We start from the raw sequence: 18,701 nt of genomic DNA, 5'->3' as shown, positions 1-18,701 counted from the left end.
TAGGTTAAGTTGTCAGGTCCCACAACAGTATTACTGAGGGTAAAGAAATAACTAGAATATGAAAAATTTGAAAGAGATTGTTGATGGTAGCTCTTCTTTGCTCCCAAACTGCTCCCTAGATCCTTTCTCCCTGAGGCACAACAGGTCCTCAAGCTGCACCCTTCCTTTGGCAAAGAACAGGACTCCAGACTGCTCCCAGTAACTAAGCCAGGGCCAGAACTATGGGAGTTGGATGCCTACATACCTTCGAGGAGCTGCGCCCCAGACCCTAGTAGTGTTTACCCCACCAGGTTTTTTGCCAATAATTTCCCACCATTGTAACATTTCATCTCCACCACTTGCGGCAACAGGAGCAGCACTACAGCAGACTGGGTTTTAGGTGGCCATTGATTTTTTAAGTACCATCATAAAGATCTAACCTGAGTATGATAAAACAACAAGGTGCATAAATAGCTGGCAGCTGCCTGAAGCCATAGCTGCACTAGTGCTGCCACTAGAAGAGCTGAACGTTTGGTGAATTACAGGTCCTGTTTTTGGCAGTAGACAAGGTCTGTGTGTAGTGACTGAGGCAGCATTAATGTTATTCTGAGTGTGAATTTTGGCACCTTCTGACATTTACAATCTGTGTACGTTCAGGCCAGGATGCTGTGTGCTAATGTAGATGTTTTGCCTTGAGGAGGTGGCAGGGGTAACAAGCCATGTCTAGACTAGGGCACGAGGTGTGTTGTTAGCACCGGTTAGCTAATACGATGCAATCGGCTAGTGCAGAAGAGGAGCACATCACAAACTGGTAAGTTAAAGCGCTGGTGGAGCCTCCTCACCTGGTTAAGAGGAGGCCACAGAAGAGCCACCTGTAGTGCCTGAGGCAGTGGGCCTAGTAGTGCTTAGGGTTGGTGGGGCTCTGTTTGGCAGGTCATGTGCCCATTCCCCTGGCTGCCCCTTATTGTCCCCCCATTCTCCTGGCCCCCATGCTGCCCCGCTCCCACTGCCCCCCCCCCGTGGCTTGTCCCCATTCACTCTCTCCATTCCCCATCCCCTCCCTCAGCCCTACGTCCTCGCGCCCGCGTTCACCCGACTACTACGTGCGCGCGCCCCGTGACGCTGCCAGCGCGTGCCCGTCTGCCAGACCCGGAAACAGCTCGACTCGAGCGCGGAATCGCCGGGGGACGCGCGCGTCACGGTGAGTCTGTCTGTCCAGTGGGATCCGCGGGCTCGCGCAGGAGTTGCGTGCTCCCGCAGGCGGGAAGGGGGGAGGCGGGAGCGCGCTCCCGTGCTGAGGGAGCGGGAAGCAGCGCTTCCGGGTGCCTCGTGGGGGCGGGAAAGCCGCGCGGGGCGCTTCCTGGACTCCCAGTCGGTGCGTGTGAGGCGGTCCATGCTCCACGGGTGTCACCAGGGGGCGGGACCTCCGGAGCCGCGGCGGGAGGTTCACGGGGGTTTGGAGGGTGCCCTAGCCGCCATACGTGAAGGGGGCGCGCGTGGGCCCCTCTGCTGTGAGACCGGCAGGGGAGGAGGGGCTGGCTAGAAGGGCATGATCCTGTCAGCTGGGACACGCCCCCCAGTGTAGAGCCCTGAAGGGGAAGGGGGGCATGCCGCCCTGGCCCCTCTACGTCTGCCGCCTTCCCTTTGACAGGGGGAGTGTGTGGCCTCCCCCCTCCGCCGCGGACTGTCGTGGGCAGGGCGGGTTGCCGTTGGGCTCAAAGTGGAGTCCCCTATCGGTGCTGAGAGGTGGGTGTGGGTCTAGGGTGACCAGACAGCAAATGTGAAAAATCGGGACGGGGTGGGGGGTAATAGGAGTCTATATAAGAAAAAGACGCAAAAATTAGAACTGTCCCTATAAAATCGGACGTCTGGTCACCTAGGGTTACCATACGTCCGGTTTTTCCCGGACATGTCCGGCTTTTTGGTAATCAAACCCCCGTCCGGGGGGAATTACCAAAAAGCCGAACATGTCCGGGAAAAATACCGCCGGCCGGGCACTTCCCCTAACGCGGCTGCTCTGCTCCTCCCCTGACTCTTCGGCTCTGTTTAAGAGCCGAGCTGCCCGAGCGCTCCGGCTTCGGGCAGCCCCCGTTCCTCTGGACCCCAGCCGCCAGCCGGGCACTTCCCCTCCCAGGCTCCAGCTGCGCTGGGGAAGCGCCGGCCAGGGGCGCAGGGTCTGGGGGCTGCCCGGCAAACCGTGAAGCCGGTAGCACTCGGGCAGCCTTTTTCGCGTGGCTGGGAGGGAGGAGGGGGAGTTAGGGCGGGGACTTTGGGGAAGGGGCGGAGTTGGGCAGGGAAGGGGCGGAGTTGGGGCGGGGCTGGGAGTGGGAAAGGGGTGGGGCCAGGGCCCCGTGGAGTGTCCTCTTTTTTTATTTTTTGAGTATGGTAACCCTAGGTCACCCTATGTGGGTCTGTCCTGGTGTTTGTGGTGGGGATGGGGTCCTCTGCATACCGAGTAGGTAGTGGACCCCATCCCCATCATCGAGAGAAATCAACTGATTGACAAATATATATTGGTTGCCTTTTCCTCTTACCGTGCTGAGCAGCACTTGGATTTCATCATAGTGCTCATCACATGCCTAATGACATCACACGCAAACATATGGGGGGCACACTAGCTAGAGGCCATTAGTCTAGGGATCTTCTCTGAGGCTTTTTCTTCCTTTGCCTTCTTTATTAAAAAATATTTGTCTGAAACTGCCATCTTTGTTCAAGCACATCAGCGGCTTCTTCCTCTCCTTTCTCATCATATCCTTATTTAATTCAATTCTGAAGCACTTAGAGGAGAGGAAAGTGATCAGGAACAGTCAGCATGGATTCACCAAGGGCAAATCATGCCTGACTAACCTAATTGCCTTCTATGAGGAGATAACTGGGTCTGTGGATGAGGGGAAAGCAGTGGATGTGTTATTCCTTGACTTTAGCAAAGCTTTTGATACAGTCTCCCACAGTATTCTTGCCAGCAAGTTAAAGAAGTATGGGCTGGATGAATGGACTATAAGGTGGCTAGAAAGCTGGCTAGATCGTCGGGCTCAACGGGTAGTGATCAACGGCTCCATGTCTAGTTGGCAGCCGGTTTCAAGGGGAGTGCCCCAGGGGTCGGTCCTGGGGCCGGTTTTGTTCAATATCTTCATTAATGATCTGGAGGATGGCATGGACTGCACTCTCAGCAAGTTTGCAGATGACACTAAACTGGGAGGAGTGGTAGATACGCTGGAGGGTAGGGACAGGATACAGAGGGACCTAGACAAATTAGAGGATTGGGCCAAAAGAAACCTCATGAGGTTCAGCAAGGACAAGTGCAGAGTCCTGCACTTAGGACGGAAGAATCCCATGCACTGTTACAGACTAGGGACCGAATGGCTAGGAAGCAGTTCTGCAGAAAAGGACCAAGGGGTTACAGTGGACGAGAAGCTGGATATGAGTCAACAGTGTGCCCTTGTTGCGAAGAAGGCTAACAGCATTCTGGGCTGTATAAGTAGGGGCATTGCCAGCAGATCGAGGGACGTGATCGTTCCCCTCTATTCAACATTGGTGAGGCCTCATCTGGAGTACTGTGTCCAGTTTTGGGCTCCACACTACAAGAAGGATGTGGAAAAATTGGAAAGAGTCCAGCGGAGGGCAACAAAAATGATTAGGGGGCTGGAGCAAATGACTTATGATGAGTGGCTGAGGGAACTGGGATTGTTTAGTCTGCAGAAGAGAAGAATGAGGGGGAATTTGATAGCTGCTTTCAACTACCTGAAAGGGGGTTCCAAAGAGGATGGATCTAGACTGTTCTCAGTGGTACCTGATGACAGAACAAGGAGTAATGGTCTCAAGTTGCAGTTGGGGAGGTTTAGGTTGGATATTAGGAAAAACTTTTTCACTAGGAGGGTGGTGAAGCACTGGAATGGGTTACCTAGGGAGGTGGTGGAATCTCCTTCCTTAGAGGTTTTTAAGGTCAGGCTTGACAAAGCCCTGGCTGGGATGATTTTGTTGGGAATTGGTCCTGCTTTGAGCAGGGGGTTGGACTAGATGAGCTCCTGGGGTCCCTTCCAACCCTGATATTCTATGATTCTATGATTAAGGAGTCACAATGGGAAAAGACTGGAAATGCCTCATGCAAAATTATAACTGGAGTTGAACAAAACTCATCCATTTCTGTTTACAAGGGTCCAAGCCAATAGATTTTCTTGGGATAAGTCCCAGAGGTTTGATGTCTTGGCCTGTGTTTTTGCCTGGTCCATTTATAAATTAACAGTATTTCATAAGATAGCACAGAGAGAAATTAATAATTAACCACTAGCAAAATACAACTCTAATTTGCCAATGTTGCTTAATTTTTTCAGCCATGGTGGTTTGTGAGATGTCAGCACTGAAAAAACATCATTGTGATTCCATTTTGCCTTTTGACCCCTCCGCTTCATTGTAATGTGATTTTAGTGGCTGCTATATCAAGAACTGAGATCTAGAAGTAACACCATACCACAAGACCTTGTAATCATAGCCTGACTGCAGAGAGTATAAAACATGGATCTATAAAATCGTGCTGGTATTGAAATGAGTGTCAGGATAAGGAAAATGATAATCAGAATGACTAGATTTGATAACTTGGGTGTCACCTATTTTCTAATGTATGTTCAGTTTTGTTGGTGGTGTTGAATGTGATAGAATGGTTTCCCAAAATATTAAAAAATGCTAATTATTGCACCTCAGCTGCAATTTCCTCTCTGGTCAAGGGTTTAGAGACTTTGGAGCTGCTGCTGACATTTTAAGTATTTCCTTTTCTACATTTGACAGGAGCTTCAACACTCTAATGAAGTTAAAGTTTTACTTAACATTCAGTAACAACAAAAATATAAATGACAAGCTGAGGTCTAAAGTTTCATGGCTTGACAAAACAGAGAAACACTGTGGTGGAACAGTGCAAGTGCTTTCATGACTAGTACCTTTTCTTAAGCACTCATCCTGAACCAGTTATCAGAAAGGAATTATTTTTTTTTTCTGAGTCACAACAGCATTATGCACCTGCACCCAGTGAGGTGGCAGATTCCTGTTCAAATCCTGTCTCCTCATCAGGCAGAGGGGGGACTTAAACCAGGAGTCTCCCACATTCCAGGTGAGAATCTTTAGGTCAGTGGTTAAGGTAATAAGTGAGGTCCTCCTTTCTCCCCTCCCTCCAGTCATTTTGTGAAGTTAGTCCGTGTCTTAGCACACCTACTGGATTGGGCCCGACACACAGTTTAGGCAAAGGAACATCTGTCTTCCCCCTGATATGTGGGTTGCTTAGTTGGGAGATTAGTGTCCAGGCACCTAGAGTGAATCAGTGGTGCATATGCTCAGAGGCAGGAATGTAGGTGCCTCGGGAATTTCTACTGCAAAAACTTAGGTGCTGGGTGAGTTTAGCTACCTACAGAGTTAGACAGAAGCTGAGTGGGAGTTTTGTGGATTGCAGTGGTGCCTAAAAACGTGACTTAGGTGCCTGAGTATATTTGTGGCCAGGGCTGGCCTTACCATGAGGTGAACTGAGGCGGCTGCCTCAGGTGCCAGATGGTGGGGTGCCACTAGGACCCAGAGTGTAGAAAATTGTGTCTGCTGCTGGTGCATATGTATTCGCTCTGCTCTAGATGCACAGAGATGGTGGAGTGCTGTGCTGGAGGAAGAAGGGCACAAGAGACATAACAGGCAGGCAGGAGAAAAGGTGAGAGGGAATAACAGAAAGCAGCAGGAGCTGCAGAGAGAGAGAGGAGGAGGAGCCTCCTATGTACCTCTCTAGCACCCCCAGGAGCTTGGACTGATTAACACCAGCTTCTCATGGAGCTTCCTGTTTCCTGCTGCTTCCCTGAACCCACTTGAGGAGAACAGGCAGTCAACTGAAGTAGTAGGAGCCAGTTAGGCCCTTAAGATGCTGATATCTTCCCTCCCTCAGGCCTTGCTACCAGCCTGCTTATTTGTCCCCTTCAATTGAGTGTTGAGAGCCACTATAGCTGGCACAGAACAGCAGTCATGAGTGAAAGAAGAAAACGCCCCTCTGGGGCAGCATTCAGAAAAAGAAAGAAAGCAAAGGAAGTTTTTCTATCTAAGCAGGAAGGAGCTCTCCTGAGATACATAGACACAAATGTTCACGGTGAGCCCCCCGGCCCCAGTGAGGATGTGAGTGATGAGGTGATGCCTGATCTTCCAGTTAGTCAGAGTGCAGGTGACCTGGCAGCTACTGCAGCATCCATATCTCCATCTCAAATGGATGTAACCATGCACATTCCTAAAAAAAAGTGTAGATCAGAGAAGAGTGTGGTGGAGGCGCAAGAAACAGCTGCTGCTGAGTTTATTTCCTTAAGTCTAGATGATCCAGGACTGTGGACTCACTTGAGCAGTAGCCTGAGGGACTTCCTTGTACTGCATGGACCACAGCAAGTGAAAAACTTTATGTTCCCCAAAGACAATGAAAATAGCCATTTCCATCCAACACATTACTGGCAAGAAATCCCCAATGGTGACAAAGTGGAGAGGCCATGGCTTATGTACTCAAAAACCCAGAATGCTGCGTACTGTTTTTGTTGCAAATGCTTCCAGTCTAATGTTCCAGCCACATCGGGTTCTACAGGAACAAAGGACTGGAAAAATCTGGCTAGAAATCTGGCATGCCATGAAGAGGCAGCAAATCACCAGAGAGATACCATAGGTGGAAAGAGCTTGAGATGAGACTAAGGTTAAAGGCCACCATAGATTATCAGCATCAAGAGAAGATTGTATCAGAGTCTCTTTACTGGCAAAATGTTCTGAAAAGGCTCATTGCCATTGTGAGAATGCTTGCTACCCAAAACCTAGCACCGTGTGGCACTTCAGATCAGCTGTATGTGCCAAACAATGGAAACTTCCTTAAAATTGTGGAGCTGATGGCTGAGTTTGATGCTGTACTCCAGGAGCATCTAAAAAGAGTCACCACCCAAGAAATGTACACACACCACTACCCTGTAAAAACAATTCAAACTGAGATCATACAGTTACTGGCAACAAAAGTCAAACGGAAGATTGTGGCAGATCTGAAGTCAGCAAGATTTTACTCTGTTATTCTGGACTGCACACCTGACATCAGCCATACGGAACAAATGACTTTAATGGTGCATTTTGTAACAACAACAGAACCTAGTGAAAATGTCTCTGCAATGGTGACTGTCAGAGAGCATTTTCTAGAATTTATTGACATTGATGATACTACAGGAGCTGGTATGACAAATGTGCTTCTTAAAAAGCTGGAAGATATGGGAATTGCGATAGCTGACATGAGAGGTCAGGGCTACGATAATGGTGCCAACATGAGAGGAAAGAACAGAGGAGTGCAGACATGGATCCGAGAGTTAAACCCTCAAGCGTTTTTTGTCCCATGCAGTTCTCATTCATTGAACTTGGTGTTCAGTGTTGCAGCATCAGCTTCTAGTGAGGCTGCTGAATTTTTAAATGTAATTCAAAGTATCTATGTATTTTTCTCTGCATCAACTCATCGATGGCAAATTTTGAAGCAACATCTGGGAACATCCTCTCTGACACTGAAACCACTGAGTGCTACACGATGGGAAAGTCGAGTGGAGGTAATAAAGCCTATTAAACACCAAATTGGGAAGATAGATGATGCCATAGTTTCCATTATGGAGGATAATGTTATGACAGGAACTGTTCGTGGGAGAACAGTGGCAGAGGGAAATGGAATCACCAGAAACATACATAACTTCAAATTTCTGTGTGGCTTACTGTTGTGGCATGACATACTGTTTGAAATAAATGTTGTAAGCAAGAGATTCCAAGGTATTGACCTTGATATATCTGGAGCAATGGAACAACTGGACAAAGCAAATTCATACCTACAGTCTTACCGGTCAGATGAGGGATTTCAAAATGTTCTGAAGCGTGCACAGAAGTTGGCAGAGGAACTTCACACTGAAGCTATTTTCCCACCCATTCAAGAATACAAGAGTCACTGAAGAAGAAGACATTTTGATTATGAGGCACGGGATAATCCCATAAGAGACCCCAAACAACAATTCAAATTTGAATTCTTTAATCAGGTGCTAGATTGTGCAATACAGTCAGTTGAAAAACGTTTCATGCAGCTCAGGGAACACAGCGGTATATTTGGGGTGTTGTCTGATATTCCAAAACACCTCACTATACCTGAAGACCTACACCAGCAATGCAGGGCACTAGAGACTGTGTTGACACATGATGACATGCGCGATATTGATGCAAGTGATTTAGATGATGAACTGAAAGCCCTTTCAAGATACATTTCAGCAGGATCAACTCCAAAGGCTATTCTGGAATATATGTGCTCAAATAAGATGACCACCCTCTTTCCAAATGCTTTTGTTACTCTGCGCATACTTCTAACACTTCCTGTAACAGTTGCCAGTGGAGAACTCAGCTTTTCCAAGCTGAAGTTAATAAAAACACATCTAAGCTCCACAATGACACAAGAGAGGCTGGTCGGCCTTGCAACCGTCTCAATAGAGCATGAGCTGGCCCAGACTGTGGACCTTCAGGAAGCAGTTCAAATCTTTGCAACCAAGAAGGCACGGAAAGCACCACTTTGATTATTCAAACAGATAAAAGTTCCAGTGTTTACTAAGCAGACAAGAAAAGTTACATTTGCTGTTCTGGCGTTTGAAAGTTAAAATTTTTGAACAAGGCGTTTAAAGTTGTTAGTTCTCCTTTATTGGGGTAGGTAGCAGAGCAGTACCATGAGACGAGTAGAACAGGAAGAAGGCAGAATTGAGACCTTTCAAAGTTTTGGCCCAAGCGAGGGGATATGAGGGCGTCATTTGAGCTCCCCGCCTCAGGTGCCAAAATGTTGTGGGCCGGCCCTGTTTGTGGCTCCCACCATAGATGTTTTGTATTGTTATTACTACTATTTATTGTGCCTCCTATATCTACGCAGCACTTTCCTTATCAGAGTATGATGTGTTCTGTGCTCCAAGGAGCTTAGTCTAGCACAGACAAAACACAGGGTAACAGTTTAGGTAAAGGAAGATATGGAGCGATTATTAACAAGGAAGATAAAGTAGTATGGAATTCTTTAAGAACTGGGTTTTAAGGAGGAGAGAGAAAGAGGGAACTTGATAGACAAGAAAAAGGAGATTGTTCCAATAATAGGGAACTGTACGAAGGACCGTGAAGGCAAGAGTGGCAGCAGAAGATGAAAGGAGCAGGGGAAAATGAGAGTCTAGATATGGGCTAGGATGTGGTTATTTAGGACTTTACAAGTATCTTACATTTGATGGGATAAAAGAGAGGAAGCCAGAAAAGGGATTCATGATGGGGGCAGTTGTACAGCATGGTTGGAGGGGAAGATTACTTTAGCAGTGGTGTTTTGAATAGACTGGACCGAGGGCGCATTAGGGAGGAGAAGCTCATTGTTATCAATGTCAAGGTGAGAAATGTAAAAGATGGGCTTTAGCTGGGATATAGAGATTTTGGTGTAGAAAGTTTCACCCTGCATATCTTCTGTGATGGGTAGAGTGCCTTAAGTGGGAGGTGTGGTCCCTGGTTCCTTTTTGAATTTAAAACCAGTGTAAAAGAAGAAAGTAAAACTCACCTGCTGTGACTATGTTACACTTTCCCCCTCTGCAGGTAACATTTGTAATCCCTGTTTATAGAAATGGACTTCATGTTTTAATGAAACTTTAGAGACTGAGGGCCTAGTTCAGCCCCGGTTGGTATCAGACTCATGGGGCCAAAAGTAGGTTGGCTTCAGAGGAGTAGCACCCACATATGCCAGGACTGAATTTAATCCCGTTTCCAGGATATTAAAGATTTATTTGTTTTGTCTGCTATAAAAAAAGGTGAGGAATCCGAGACTGAAACGAAAGGCATGGAAATTAAGGAATAGTTTCTCTTAGGTGGGGCAATGCTTTTCATACTGTGGCCTGATGGGATAGCTGTGGAGTGTATATAAGAACCCAAACTAAAGCCAGAGGCTTCTCATTCTTATGGCTTTCCTGTGCTGTGTGGAGCTTAGCTCTCAGGGAGACTGCAGAAAGACATGCATGCTCATTCTCATAATTGGGTAAAAGAAAAAAAAACATATAATACTTTTTCTTTCATGTTCTCTTTAATAAGTATTTCTTATTTAGCAAACTTTATAATTTATTTCAGAACTTTGGAATTAAACAGGGTACTCAACATAAGTCATCAGAAGCTGTTAAAATGTTTCTCTCTTTTAACTCTGTGGAGGAAGAGAAGAAACAAACAAATGTGAACATTGCTTACACTTAAAGATGAAGTGTTTTTAAATAAACAAATACTTGAACTGTTGGGATCTTAAATATTTGTCCAAATACGTAGATGGGCTTAAAACTCACATTTTGTAGTCAAATCCTCTTTGCTTAGTAGGATATCAGATTAGTTTTCTTCTGGTAGAATTGGTTGTGTTATAAATACCTAGTAAAGGGCAAGGGATGCAGCCTCTTGCTTAAATTTAGACGTTAATGATATCATCAACCAAGTAAAAATCCTTTGACTTCTGAAATGTGTTTATTTGTAACTTTAAGGCTTCAGGTGTATCTAAAATCCTGACTTTTTTGTATATGTATATGTATATTTTTTAAAAAATTGTGTCTTATTTTAACAAGTAGTTTAGGATTTATTTATTTTAGTGAAAGTCTCAGTTGTTTTAAAAATATTTTTGTAAGAGACTTGAGCCCGATCCTGAAAACAATTAGTACCCAGTTGTGTAGAGTTTGCTGCTGTTAGTAGTCCTGTTAATGTAAATGGGACTACTCATTTCAGTAAGCTCTACTTCTGGGCATAAGATTTTGCCGAATCAGGTCTGTACTGAGTACTGGCGCAGTGACATTAATCAAACATCCATTCTTAGCCTATGTCATCATGTAAGCAAAAGATAATGCAGTAGAAAAAGTGGTTAAATGTCACATTATCAATTCTGTATTTGCTATTGCTAATTGATTAATGGTCAAGGAATTTGAGGAATTGTATAGAAATCCTTGAATATTTTTCAGGTTTTCAGTAGTAAGTAAGTTATTGAGCTGCTTTTGGATAGGAGCAGCCTCAGTATTTTCCCTCCTCAAACTTAAACACTGTAACAGGAAGTTTTTCAAATAACAATAATCATCCATAAAGAAACCACACTCCACCTGTATGTATTACATATACAGTCCCCAACATACTAAAGAGATGGAGTCTAATAATGTGTATGTGTGTACAGCATAACGTTGGTTTGAGATCTGGGTTCCTCTCAGTAGTTTGAAATCTTACACACTTCCTTTTTCCTTTGCCAGAAGCCTAGTCGGTTTGTGACTCAGAAATGGGAGAAGATATTTCTGTGTAGTGTTTGGTTTTATGCTTAGAAACTTTTCAGTGCTTGGAATAAACTGTCTAATCGCAGCATGCAGGAAGAAGCAATATTGCAACGTCACACTTATAGTGTGGGGCCGAGTGAGACTATCATCAGTGTCACTAAATTATGATGGGACTCCAAATGCATAAAGGAACAGAAACATAGGCAGAGCTACAATAGACTTTGTTTTCTTGTTTTCAGGTACCTTTGACTTGGTTTGAAGTGCAGCTATGGAAAAATGGAGCTTAATGACAATTACTGTCTTACTAGGACTTATTGTACGCTGGACGGTATCATTTGGTTCTTATTCAGGTAATGTATATTCACAGTCTGCAAAACAAATATATAAAGGTGAATTGCAAAGCTTTTGTTAAGAGTTAAAAACTTGTTTGTAAGGTTTCATAAATGGGAAGCAGTATATGGCCATATTATAATAGCCACCATGCCTCCCTAAGGTTCTGTCACGGCAGCGCTTTAACGTGCCTTGTGTGGTCACGGTGCAGCGCTGGGAGAGAGCTCTTAAAAAAACCCACCTTCATGAGGGGCGCAGCTTCCGGCACTGGGGGTACAGCTCCCAGCGCCGGTGCACTGTCTACACTGGCGCTTTACAGCACTGAAACTTGCTGCACTCAGGGGGGGGGGGTTCACACCCCTGAGCGAGAAAGTTGCAGCGCTGTAAATTGCAAGTGTAGACAAGCCCTTGAGACTCTTGAGCTGCCATTTTCTCTGGATTTAGCAATGAGCAACATCACAGCCACCACAATCAAAATGCTGAAAAAGCTATTCCATTCTAATCCCCCTATTTCTGTTAATCCTATCTTACAATGTCCCCCACTAAAATATGCTAGAAGGAATAAAAGAGCAGCCAGCTTTCCTTTCTTACACCTTAGATAATACAGTAGTTGCAGAGTAGCACTACAGCAATGGCTCTCAAACTTTTTTTTACTGGTGACCCCTTTCACATAGCAAGCCTCTGAGTGCGACCCCCCCTTATAAATTAAGAGCGCTTTTATATATATTTAACACCATTATAAATGCTGGAGGCAAAGCAGGGTTTGGGGTGGAGGTTGACAGCTCACGACCCCACATGTAATAACCTCATGACCCCCTGAGGGATCCCGACCCCCAGTTTGAGAACTCCTGCACTACAACCTCATAGTACAGTTGGTCAATCTTGCTCTTCAAGCCTTACCACAAGTAAATTGTTCATTTAGTTAAAGCTGTACTGGTAGTAGTGAAGGCAAGGTTATACAAGTGGTCTGGAATGAAGGGTTAGATTTTTACACCCATCATCCATATTTGCCTGAATTTGTTATGAGATAAATCACAGTTGTATTGTTTATTGGATCCATTTCTCCCCCCGCCCCCACCTCGTGCTGCCTGCAAAAGAACTAACATAAGTCTTTTCAAGACCTGATGGCTCTTCTAAATTGGCTGTTGGAAGCGTCAGTTAATTTGTACAAAGCTTGCTCTTTACTCCTTTGGTTAAACGCATCACACTTCCAATCCCTGCCTGCCAGAAGAAACACAGAGCAAGTTTGGGATCAACCCCTAATTTCTCTTAAGGTAGCTCAGAGCCTCACACTAAAGCCACAAGAATTGTCCAATATTTTTTTGTGAATAAATTGATGCATAACTTTTTGGTTTCATTTACTTGGAGTGCTCACTTGAAGTTAAACTGAAAATTTTCAAGCATGATTGTTTGATTTCATAATTTTTTAGTAAAGATGGTTGACTTGAGTGCCTTCTAAAGATGTACATTTGAGACCTCTCTGTTTTGTAGATAGCTTAGGTCTTTGAGAATTCATCTATTTAAACATACACACAAAATGCAATAACTTTTCTATTGCCACCATTGTGTTAACTTTTTATCTTGCTGTGCTGCATGCACTCACCCATGTTAAAGGGACACTGTTAATTAGATTTTATTTTAAATGGACTAATTCCAGAATGATCCAAGTTCTGAGACAGTACCCTTAAATTTTTTCATAAGGATTTTGTTGTTCCATAATTTATCCTTACAAAAGAATTTTCAGCAAGGGAGCAACTGAGTAAGGTCTAAATCCAGGAAAGCATATGCTTTACTTGAATCATGTGAGTACTACCATTGATTTTACTGGGACTATTTGTGTACTTGTTGGATCTAGGCCTAATTGACTATTCAGGGGAAACAGTAAACCTGATTATAAACCAGTGCTGTCAGATGCATAAAGTACTTTGGAAAAAATAGATGTTTTTAAGGAATGTAATTTTCAGGATGATGGAGTCCCTTTACTTTGCTTTGTCACTATTGCTCAGTGAGATCACACACTTGATCAAGAGATTAAAAGTAGTTGTTTGTTGTTCTCTGAAGCAGACCGTGCTAGTAATGCTGATTCAGGATAGTTCAGAATCGTGTGGCATCAATGACCAGACACAAGGAGGTTATTTCCACTCCCATTAACTATACTAGTGTTCTGTTGCTACATTATTTTATTTATCTTGTTGCTTGTCCTGTTATGCCTTTTTGAGGCAACACTAACCTTGTTGAGTTAGGGTTATGTTTGGGAGAGGACAAATAACTAATGTATGGCAGTGAAGGTCACCATCCAAGGCAGCATGGTCAAGGCTAGTTGGTTTTAGACAATTAATCAGGAAAAGTAGTTTATAGTACATTTAGAGTCTAAGGACCAGATTTTGTCTTCTGATACATTTGCAAAGCTGCCATTAAGTGAGTAGAAGCCAACTGCGTGTACCTGAAGGCAGAATTAGGCCCTTGAAATCTCAAACTTCCAGGCAGCAATAAAACTGAACAAAGCAAGGGTTGATTTAAAGTACCTGTATCTAGTATCTGGTGCATTTCTTATAAGAATGGAAAATTGGAATGCATGTGAACAACAATATATTTTTCGTCCATTCTGAATCCTAGTTGGCCATATATCTGCTGCCAACTTCAGAAAGGTGCATTAATTACTGTAGTAGGATTCCTTTTGCCTTTCTTGGATAAAGATCCCTTAAGTATAGTTGACTTGTTTTTCTGGGCTGGCTTTAGAGCATGCTAGTATTTACAAAATGTGAGTACCAATTACTGAGCTAGCAAATTATTTAATTCACCAGATAGCTGAATATATGATCTAATTCTCTTTCTTCACCTCTTTTGGAAGGAAATGGTGATAAAATTCCTGTACATCCACAAAAATCTTGAGAAGGTTAGAAAAATCTGGTTAATACCATTCCTTATATTTAGTAAATTCTGTGACAGATTCTTTCTGTCCAATAGATTTATCATTCCAGGGTGGGCATTGATGAGGCTTTTACTCCCAGATGACCTGACCTGTTTGGGATCTTTTTATCTGAACGTCTCTTATAGAAATAATGTATTCTCTTTGTGTGACCACAAACAAATCACATATATCTGTGCTTGTGTGAATCCCACAAACATAGATCATGTGAAAGAATTATAGATGGATTTCCTATATCTAAAAGAAACTCTTCAATCTCCATGAGGTTAGAGTCAATATCTCAGTGGAAGAAACTGTCTGCCTAGTTTCTGTTCTCAATAGGTAATCACAAGATAAAGGCAGCGAATAGTATGTATACAGTGGCTGCATAATGTGGGGCTACACAGTTAGACCACTTTGAGGAACTTGTTTGTGAACAAACCTATGAAGACTGCATTGATAAAGATTTTTCATGGCATACTGAACTAATTTCCCGAGAGCCTTGTAAATGGTGTATGTGTGTAAGACGCTTCCTTTGACATTGGTCATCACTCAGAACTACTACATAACAATCATTCAATTGAAAGATGTGGGAAAAAAAGATTCTGGTAAACAAAAATGGAACATAGACAGTCTGATAATTCAGAAAGCTTTGTAAAAATGAATTCTTCCTCTCAACCCACTCCATATATGGGGCCATTTTAATAGAATGATATTACATCGTACATTAGAAATAAGTAAACTGCTTACAATGTTAAGTCTCTGTTAAGAACTATGGGGGAAGGGCAATTTGTACGAAGGAGAAGGGCAACTCATTTACTGTTTTATTTCAGAAAAAGTAGTAGGCATATTCACACACAACAAATGTATAAGAATTCAGTAATCCTACATGGTCTTATTTCTGTGAAAATGCAACACTTTTCATGCTATACTTGATAACATTACCAATGACTTTATAAAATGGTCAGGCTACTGTATCTGTTTCTTGAAAATTGTATAAGTTGATAACTGCTCATCTCAGAAATATTCGTAAGACCAAAAGACAATACTTTGTAACAATACTTGTTTTATGTTACATATGTATGTTTTCTTTTAGGAAACATGATCCATTATTCATTCTGTCCCAATTTTAGATACTAATAATAGCAATGTACCCAGAACAAGTATGATATTAATTTCCAGATGCATTCTTGGACGAAAAGCAGTGTCAGAAACAAAAAATAAATTCGTAAGCCCTTTTTGCCATCTCTTGCTTTCTTAGGTGCAGGAAAACCACCTATGTATGGAGACTATGAAGCTCAGAGGCATTGGCAAGAAGTTACTTACAATCTACCCATCAAGCAATGGTATGTATCACTTTTAAATTTCAGGCTACGATGTGTAATGAAAAAATTCAACTTTAAGGTTCATAAAAGTAAGACTTGAGATTTTTAAATCTATTCAAAAGCTTTTTACCATTCTCTGAATTACTCTAAACAACCTGCCTCTCCCTATTCTTAGACTGAGATTCCATTATTTTTGCTTAATAAATGTGCAAGTGTTCAAAACTTAAATTTGATTTGTTAGATTTTTGTATGCAAAACAGAAAAGTTTGACAAGCAATAGTCTGAGAATGCAGTAAAAATACAAAGAATGTGCTACGTCTTAGCTCATCCTGTGTAAAAGTAATAATATGAGCAACTGCCATTGGAACTACAGGAGACCATAATCTTCTAGTTTAAAATATACAGTCTTCGGTATCTGTTGAATGAGGGTTTTCTGTTAAACGGAACAGGCCCTTGGGTAGTGATAGTATTTCAGAAAGTGTATGTTTTACAGTATCTGGCTCATAGCTTTATGTATTATGCCTGTGTCTGTTGTTAGTAAGTAATTAACAATTGTTAGAATTATTAAGAATATCATACCTCTGGAATCTGCACCCTTGCGAAGACAGCCCACTTGTATTAATTTTTTGGGACACCAGGAGACTAGTATCTCAACTTGTATGTTCAATGGCTGAGTCTTGGAAGATTAAGCCTTGTTTTGGATAGGATGGACATGTCCACTATGGAAGGTTGCTACACTCCAACGTGTACAAGAACTGTTAAACTACAAAGGTTAAGAATCTGAGTAATTTTGGTAGCACTCATTTAAGTTTGCTATCTAGTAGAACTGTCCGTGCAGCAACAAATGAGTTGCAATATAAATTTGTTTTGCTTAGCTACAGGGAGACATTCTCTGAAGTTGCCAAGCTCCTAAAATATCTCTTCATATTTTCATAGACTTAAATCCTAATTTAATATTAGATATGCATGTACATGTAATTTTGCTGTGTTCCATGTTTATTCCTTTTGTTCAGAAACAAAGTATATTTAAAAAATTGCTGCAGTAAACTACAATATGATTTGTATATAGTTTCCTAGCATGAGATTTCTCTGAGCCAGAGGCTAGAATTTAAATCTTTGTCTTTTTTCCTGTCTTTCTTTAGAACACGTGCATATTTTTCCAAGGCTACGTTAATGACATCCTGTCTTCTTGTATTACTAATTAAAAATGTGGCAATTGTTACCTCTTGCTAAGTATCCGCTGATACATGTACTGTTTTCCCATTGAAATACAAGTTTAGGGAAGGATAAGAGTAAAATACACAAAGTAACTGGGAAGCTTACTAGTAAATTGCAGAATATTAAAATCCATGTGAAAGATCTGAGCTGTCTTGGCATGAGAAATCTTGAGTGTTAGGAGAAGAAGCAAAGATGCAGCTTAAAGAAATACGATTTATCATCAATTGTTCATAAGATACTCCAGGCAGCTCATAAGGAATTCAAGAAATATCATTTACTGTAATAAATGTCAAAAATTGGCTGCATTGGAGTGGGTAGACTGGAAAAGCCAAGAACTTGCCCCTTGGCAATTATAAAAGACTAGTCAGTCTGTTTCATTCTGAGATTTAAAGAGTCGATGTCTTATTTTTATAACTTTTATGTTCCTTGAATTAAACCTTCCTCCTTTCATCTGGAAGATGTGGCTAAATTCTAACGGCTGCCAGCCTTCCACAGAAACATTGACAAAGCAGAATTGTAGGCAGGAAAACCCTTTCCTTGTGTACCCTCACATATTGTCCTCCAGAGTTTTCTTTCTGAGGTAGAACTAGGTGAAGTGGTTATTGCTGACATATCTGATCCAGGTTCATGACTTTGTGTCAGCTATTTAGAAGGTATTACTTTGATAACTCAGTTATATCTGCTTTTAAATTTCCTTTAGGCCTTTATTTCTTCTACATACTGGTAGAATTACACAGACGTGAGTGTGATCTCCCTCTGTATGAAACTCTAGTTTGTTCTTGTATGTCTGTCTGCCCCAGTTGCTTATGGTATACTTTTTAAGCTAAAAGTATGGGGTACAAGGTTCAAATTTCTCCAACAGTTGCTGTCATGTTTCACAAAACGCAATATCTTATCAAAATCCCACTTCATTTGTCACTTACTCATTCCTGTCACTGATGATGAAAGGCAAGAGTCTGCCCTCAGACTTTAGCAACAACTCAAGACTAGGGTATTACTCTCTGCCTCTGTGTGAGGAATACCTGTTGATGTCCCTAAGATTTCCTTGTGTGGAAGAAAGCAGAACTGGACCCAAAATCCAGCATGTGGATCAGAGAAGGTGGACTCCTCCTTACAGTAGTTCTGTGCAAGCTCTCTACCTCCTTGTTTCACTCAGTGATGACACAGTCCAGCGTTGAGGACACAATGTTTTCTTCCAAAGTAACCAATTGTGATGTCACGAAAAATGGACATTGCAAAATGAATGTGTCGGGAGAAGCAGTTTTGGTCACAAAAAGGTTTCTTCGCACCTATATCATGCTGGGGCTCATCAGTGAAAGAAGTGAAATAGAGTGCGGCACCTGATTATTTAATGAGATCTAGGCACTATATGTTAACAAACTAGTACATATGTCTGTATATGCAAACATTGGGTATTGTATTGAAGAAAACATACACATTTCCTTTATAGGCTCGGTTTAAATCATTAATTGGCTCTGTGGCTACTTGTCTGCAGATGTTTTGCTGGCTTTGGCTCTGCAGGTTATTGAGCCTTCTACTGATCTGTGACGTTGCCCATCATGGAGCTAAATATGACAGTTGTGCAATATGTGAATTCAGTAAGGTTCACAAAGCATGTGAAAGGTGGCTGCAGACATCTTTATGAAG

The 18,701-nt window shown here is 42.6% G+C and overlaps 1 protein-coding gene across 1 annotated transcript in view; it reads left to right on the top strand.

Moving 5' to 3' along the window:
• The first annotated feature begins 1,108 nt into the window (after nt 1-1,108).
• Nucleotides 1,109-18,701, top strand: part of LOC113407316 (dolichyl pyrophosphate Man9GlcNAc2 alpha-1,3-glucosyltransferase) — a 42,586-nt gene continuing 24,993 nt past the window's right edge. Inside the window, exons 1-3 of the mRNA XM_026655675.1 lie at nt 1,109-1,180; nt 11,513-11,623; nt 15,773-15,857. Of these exons, the coding sequence (XP_026511460.1) occupies nt 11,542-11,623; nt 15,773-15,857 (167 nt within the window). The 5' untranslated portion in view covers nt 1,109-1,180; nt 11,513-11,541. The remainder of the gene's footprint in view (nt 1,181-11,512; nt 11,624-15,772; nt 15,858-18,701) is intronic.

This window comes from Terrapene carolina, unplaced genomic scaffold, assembly GCF_002925995.2.
Source record: "Terrapene carolina triunguis isolate 2854851 unplaced genomic scaffold, T_m_triunguis-2.0 Scaffold210, whole genome shotgun sequence".
Lineage (NCBI taxonomy): Eukaryota > Metazoa > Chordata > Testudines > Emydidae > Terrapene > Terrapene triunguis.
This window is presented reverse-complemented; position numbering and strand designations above follow the sequence as displayed.